Source organism: Asparagus officinalis, chromosome 5 (assembly GCF_001876935.1).
Source record: "Asparagus officinalis chromosome 5, Aspof.V1, whole genome shotgun sequence".
NCBI lineage: Eukaryota > Viridiplantae > Streptophyta > Magnoliopsida > Asparagales > Asparagaceae > Asparagus > Asparagus officinalis.
The window spans coordinates 97,312,808-97,320,164 of NC_033798.1; the positions used below are offsets into that span (position 1 = coordinate 97,312,808).

The 7,357-nt window shown below is 43.1% G+C and overlaps 1 protein-coding gene across 1 annotated transcript in view; it reads right to left on the bottom strand.

The window, feature by feature from the left end:
• Positions 6,053 to 7,357, bottom strand: part of LOC109840300 (potassium transporter 23-like) — a 9,134-nt gene continuing 7,829 nt past the window's right edge. Inside the window, 1 exon segment of the mRNA XM_020408879.1 lies at positions 6,053 to 7,278. Within this exon segment, the coding sequence (XP_020264468.1) occupies positions 6,227 to 7,278 (1,052 nt within the window). The 3' untranslated portion in view covers positions 6,053 to 6,226.

A 7,357-nucleotide genomic window follows, 5' to 3' on the forward strand; every position in this document is an offset into this window, starting at 1 on the left:
ACTTTCACAAAAGCTCAATCTAACCTCTATATTCATGTTTCACAAAAAAAAAAAACAAGAATAGAAAGTGAAATATCTCAACAAAGTGAAATATACACTCTTCCTCTCATCAGTTCTAAAACTGACTTGTCGAGGGAACCTACAAGCAATTGCCAACACCCAGAAAACAGTAAAGACACGAGATTTACGTGGTTCGGCAAACTTGCCTACGTTCACGGGAGGGGTGAGGGGAGATTCCACTATAAGGAGAACACCGATGACTGTACAATCCACAAGCTCATCTCAAAGATAAAGCTATGATTTTTACCCAAAAAATTGACCTCTCTCTTGTAAAATCCCTCCAAGCTCTCTCTTTTTCCCTCCTCAAGATCTCAGATCTAAGCCTCCTGAAAAACTCCTCAAAAAAGGCCGACTAAACCCTCTATTTTCTTCTCTGCAGCCGAAAAAATCCTCCGTTGTTTTTCCTCACACAGCCACCAAAAAAACCCACTGCAAAAACCCTCGAAGAAGTGATATTTATAAGAGAAGAATCGGACTTGGGTTGACCTGGATTGTCTCGGGTGTGGCCCAATTTTGGGAGATACATGTATTTCTATACATGCATCTCGGGTGGGCCCTGGGCCCTCTGTACATGTCCCCCAAGTTCACAATTCTCCACCTCGTACATTATTTGATAAACCTCAAATTTTAGACGAACACCAGAAGAACACCGCAAACATCACCAGAGAAATCTAAAACCACCAAACCAGGCCAAACCAGCTGTGCCACTATACCGCGGCTGCCTACATACCCTCCACCGGGATCAAGCTAACCGTAGTTCTGCGATTGTTCTCCAAATAATTGTCTCCACCTCACCCCATCATCGCCCCGAAGGGCTATGCCCTCTAGGGCAGTTCAACACGGGCTGATATGAAGCAAGTCCAGGCAATGCTAAAACTTGCTGTCTATGACCACCTTGGTTAACATGTATGCGGGATTCTCATTCGTATGCACCTTCATGAGAAAAATATCGCCTTCCTCTATGACATCTTGCACGAAATGATACCTGACATCGATATGTTTGGTACGAGCATGATGAACTTGATTCTTTGCCAAGTGAATCGCACTCTGATTGTCGCATCACAAGTTCACGTTCTTCTGCTCAATCCCCAAATCGTTTAGAAGACCCTACAACCACAATGCTTCCTTCACTCCCTCCGTCATGGCCATGTACTCGGTCTCTATAGTAGAAAGTGTCAATGTAGCCTGTAACATCGATCGCCAACTAACTGGAACCCCATGTATCCTGAATACATAACCAGTAGTAGATCGTCGTCTATCTAGATCACCCGCATAATCAGAGTCAACAAATCCATCAATCTGACACGTATCTCCACCAAAACACAACCCCGTATCAACAGTACCCTTCAAGTACCTCAGGACCCACTTCACTGCTTCCCAATGTGCTTTTCCCGGATTCTCCATGAATCTGCTGACCAGACTGACCGCTTGTGAAATATCTAGGCGTGTACACACCATGACGTATATCAAACTGCCAACTACAGTAGCATAAGGAACGCGCTCCATGTGTGCATTATCTTTCGTTGTAGGAGGAGATTGTTTACCTGAAAGTCTAAAATGTGGAGCCAATGGAGTCACCACCGACTTTGCATTTTACATCCCGAACCTCGCGATCACCCGCTCTATGTAGCCCTTCTGACTCAAGAACAATCGTCGATTCGCCTGCTCTCTCCTAATCTCCATATCCAGTATTTTCCTAGCAGCGTCCATATCCTTCATCTCGAACACTTTACCAAGTTGAGATTTCAGTCTATCTATCTCCACCCTGCTCTTCGAAACAATAAGCATGTCATCCACATACAAAAAAAAATGATAGATATAATCACCTCCACAAAGCTTCCGAATGTAAACACAATAATCATAATCGCTTCGGGAAAACCCATGCTTCAGCATGAATGAGTCAAATCACTTGTATCACTGCCGTGGAGATTGCTTCAGTCCATAGAGTGACTTCCTTAAGCGACATACATGATGCTCCTTATCCTCAACCTTGTAGCCCTCAGGTTGATGCATATAGATCTCTTCATCCAAGTCTCCTTGTAAGAAGGCCGTCGTTACATTGAGTTGTTCCAGCTCAAGATCACCATGAGCAACAATACTTAATACCACCCGAATAGAAGTGTGTTTCACGACCGGAGAAAATATCTCATTGTAATACACACTCTCTCTTTGTGAAAACCCTTTAGCCACTAGCCTCGTCTTGTACCTTGTACCACCGAGCTCTGAAGCATCTTCTTTTTCTCTTATACACCCACTTACAACCAATAGCTTTTCTTCCTATGGGCAATGAGATCACCTCCCATGTTTGGTTCTTCCGAAGAGATTTCATCTCCTCCTCCATCGCAGCCAACCAACTCTCACTCCTCCCATGTTTGGTTCTTCCGAAGAGATTTCATCTCCTCCTCCATCGCAGCCAACCAACTCTCACTATCCTTGTCCCGAATAGCTTCCTTGAAGGAGACCGGCTCATCTTCCTCCACCGAGAGTGCGTATTCCATCAAATTAACCTGCCCATAGTGCTTCAGGGTTGATCAGCCCCCAGCTTCAGTACCTCCTTTGTATGCTCGCCTTGACCTAGTGGAAGCCAAATTATCCTCGAGCTGCTATTGTTGTAGTGCTTGTGTATTCTCCTTCTGAACCTCCTCCTGTTCAAGCTCATCATCTACCTGATTTTCCACTTGAACATGACTAGAACCTGGTTGGTCTTTAGGTTCTATCTCAATAACCTAAGACTTTAAAGTCCCAACAGTCCCAACACCATCATCCTTGGGTACCTTAGCAATCATGGATTTCTCATCAAATGTAACATCCCTGCTGATCACGAACTTCGAATATTCTGTACACCAAAGACGGTAGCCTTTTACACCCTTTACATACCCCAAGAAAATTACCTTCTTAGCCCTCGCGTCAAGCTTTCCTTCATTGACGTGATAGTAGGCGATACACCTAAAAATCCGGAGCCTCTCATAATCTGCATGCTCCCCTGACCACACCCTATAGGGTGTATCACCATCCAATGTAGAATGTGGAGATCGGTTCACAATATAGCAAGTTGTAGCAATCGACTCTGTCTACTATTCTTTGCCCAAACCAACATAAGATCGCATACTCACTGCTTTCTCCCGCAGTGTTCGGTTCAGCCTCTCCGCGACCCCATTATGCTGTGGTGTAGATCTAACTGTCCAGTGTCTGGCAATGCCCTCTTGATCACAGAACTCCTTGAAGGCACCATCTGTATACTCTGTACCGTTGTCAGATCTCAGTGTCTTCAACTTCTTCCCAGTCCTGTTCTCAACCATCACCTTCCACTTCTTGAATGTCTCGAATACCTCATTCTTATGCTTTAGAAAATAAACCCAAGCATACCTCGAATGATCATCTATGAATGAGACAAAATATCTAGAGCCTCCCTTGGAAGTAGTCTGAGCCGGACCCCAAACATCCTTGTGTACATAATCTAAAATACCTCTACTCTTGTGCTTGCTCCTCAGAAACTGGACCATATGCGCCTTTCCGTACAACACAATCATCGCAAAAATCCATGCAATGTTTCTTTAGATTCTTCATCAAACTCTCCTTACCAAGCAGAACTAGACCCTTCTCTGACATGTGCCCAAACCGCTTATGCCATAACCGTGTGTGCTCACATGAGTCTCCACCACTTCCTTCAATTCCAACCGCTGCATCTCCTGTCACCATCGTACCTGAGAGAGTATATAAATTACTGTGACGAACACCTTTCATCACTACTAGGGAACCCCGAACAACTTTCTTCACTCCGTTCTCTGTAACAATCTTGCAACCACTGGAGTCTAATACACCAACTGAGATAAGATTCTTCCGTAAGTCAGGAACGTACCTCACATCTGTCAATGTTCGGACTACTCCATCATGCATCTTGATCTTGATATTACCTAGCCCAACCGTTTTACAAGCATGGTTGTTCTCCATCAATACGGTTCCACCATCAATACTTCTGTAGGTAGTAAACCACTTTCTATTTGGGCACATGTGATAAGAACAACCTGAATCAAGAATCCACTTCCCGGAGATATCCTCGTCACCCGTGACAACATAGCATTCCTTCTCGCTCCCTTCCTATGAAACATAGCTTGCTTCTTCCTTGCCTTCTCTCCTCTCAGTCTTGTTGTTGTTCTTCTTCCCACCTACTCTCTTATTTGGACAGTCGATCTTGAAATGCCCAACTTCACCGTATTTGAAACACGCTCTTTCCGCAAGAGGTCTTGATTTAGATCTAGACTTTCCTCCCTTGCCTTTTCCTCGCTTATTGCTCCTTCCTCTAGCAAACAATATCTGCGCTTGTTTTTTGCTACCACCAGTAGTCATGTCGCTGGTTGTAATCTTTCGAAGGTCATCCGCTAGAAGCGCCGTTCTAGTCTCATCCATCTTCAAATTGTCTCCTACAAGCATCCGTGTTTGCATCAGGTTCTCATAAGACTTCAGTAGAGATAGAAGTAGTAGAAGAGCATGATCCTCGTCTTCTACAGTCACATCGATGTCCTTCAAATCCGATATTATCCTATCAAACTTTTTGATGTATTCCTGGATTGATAAGCCCTCATCCATCTTGCAAGTGTACAATTTGGATTTTAAATAGATTCGGTTCGTTAGACTCTTCGTCATGAATGTGTTTTCTAACTTTGACACACGCGTCCGCAGCCGTTTCCTCTCTATCTACCAAGAAAGCTACATCCCTTTCAAGGCAAAGGATAATCTACGCCCGTGCTTTCAGATCCAGCTCCTCCCAATCCTCATCAGACATATCCTTATGCTTCTTCTCTTTTCCAGCCAAAGCCTTGTGTAATTTTTGCGAAATCAACGAGTTTTTCATCTGCATCCTCCAATAGGAAAAATCATTCTTCCCATTGAACTTTTCGATCTCGTACTTTCCAACTTTAACTGTTTTGCTAGTTGACGCTATCATCCATTTGTATTAATAAATCCGCTTCTCTCAGAAAATTGTCGAGCACCACCTCAAACCAGAAGCTACACCACTCCCAATCTGAATAACAGATCTGATACCAATTGTTGGGCGCAGAGTCACGCCATCACGCCGTGGAAGCGATATCACTCGAGAGAAAGCCCTGACTTTTACTTCCACAAAAGCTCAAGTCAACCTCTATATTCCTGTTTCACAAAGGAAACAAGAATAGAAAGTGAAATATCTCAACAAAGTAAAATATACACTCTTCCTCTCATCAGTTCTAGGACTGACTTGTCGAGGGAACCTACAAGCAATAGCCAACACAAAAAAAAAAAGTAAAGACACAAGATTTACGTAGTTCGGCAAACTTGCCTACGTCCACGGGTGGGGTGAGGGGAGATTCCACTATAAGAAGAACACCGACTTGTACAATCCACAAGCTTGTCTCAAAGATAAAGCTATGATTTTTACCCAAAAGAAATTGACCTCTCTCTTGTAAAATCCCTCCAAGCTCTCTATTTTTCTTTCCTCAAGATCTCAGATCTAAGCCTCCTGAAAAACTCCTCAAAAAAGGCCGACTAAACCCTCTGTTTTCTTCTCTGCAGCGAAAAAAATCCTCCGTTGTTTTTCCTCACACAGCCGCCAAAAAAACCCACTGCAAAAACCCTCAAAGAAGTGATATTTATAAGAGAAGAATCGGACTTGGGTTGACTTGGGTTGTCTCGGGTGTGGCCCAATTTTGGGAGATACATGTATTGCTATACATGTATCTCGGGTGGGCCCTGGGCCCGCTGCACATGTCCCCCACGTTCACAGATATCTTCTAGCTCCCATTGCCAAGTTCTGTCATTGCAACTAAGATTAATCTCATGCAGTATTTTTGCACTACAATTGCTGCTATTATTTATCCTCGAACCAAAAAGTAATGATATTGAGAACATAAAATAAAAACCTTCTTGCTCAAATTACCAAAATTCTACAACACGCGCAAATTGGAAGCTGAAGAATCTGCCATATCTGCAGTGATGCCATCAGCACAGCAACCTGGAACTCATAATGAATCCCTTATGAATCAAATTATTGACCATAATGTTGTACATGAATTTCTACATCCAACATTCAAATTTTCTGCCAATAGAAACATACCAAAGCACAGTATATAACAAGCACTAAAACTACTACTAAAAGAATACATCATCTGAATATAAACCTTAGCCTGAATTAAACCATGTACGTCATTCCAACACGAATAATGTTCATATGAGGCACACTCATATTTGCTGAGCCAGCTCGACAATTTCTCCTGAGAAATGCATAGAAGTAATTAATGACCAACTTCTTCAAGAACCAAGAACTTTTCATTGCTCTTACATCACCGTGGGACAAAAGATACGTGAATCCTGACTCCATTGCTTCTCTAAGAGCTGATAGCTCATACTCAAGGCTTGGGTCTTCAACTAAAGGCATGGCACTCGATGGAAGCCCGGAAACATGTTCCCCCTTTTCACTGGAAGTGCTACTAGTATCCAACCTTTGATCAGAAAGCAGTGGAATTTGAAGCTCTCCGACTACAGCTGGAGCTCCAAATTCCCTGGACCTTATAGATTCATCGTCCTCAAAGTCCAGCTCAACTTGATTCATCTCTAGTGCAAGTTCTTGAGCTTCCCTTCTCAGAAATTTCTCAAGGCTCTCCACCAAGATCTGCTCAAAGATACCATGATCCTCCTTAATTACGTCCTTATATCCATAACGAGCAACACAGCGAAACATGTGGAAATCCTTTTGGCAAACCCTTCGAAAGATAAATCTTTCGCTCTGAGGAACAACCGGAACAGGTACATACTTAATGCAGACAAACACAATTGTAGAGTGGATTGCTGGGAGAGCAAGGAGAAATTGGCCAAAAATTGAAGGGATACCTTGGGCTAGCTCATTATACACTAATCCAATTCCAGGTACTCTAATGGTACCCAGTGTGGATCCAAGCTCACCGATGAAGTCCATGGAGATTTTCTCTCGCATCTCACTCTGGTACTTTAGTACACTTCCATAATTCCAAGTGTACATCACGCAGAGAAAACAAAAGGCGAACGCAAGTGGTAGCCACCCGCCTTCTAATAGTTTGGATAAGACTGCTGATAAGTAGATAAGCTCTACCGTACCGAATATGGCTGGGAAGCATATAGCTAGGAATAGGTTAGTCTGCCATATGAGAAGCATTACTAGTGTCACCAAAGAAGTGCTAACTAGCATTACTCCAACCTCAGCAATGCCTAGAGGAAAGAAAAGATTGATAAGTTAAGGTTGCTCGTTATCATCTAATTTCAATGTTCTTTTGAGCAGAAAAAATAC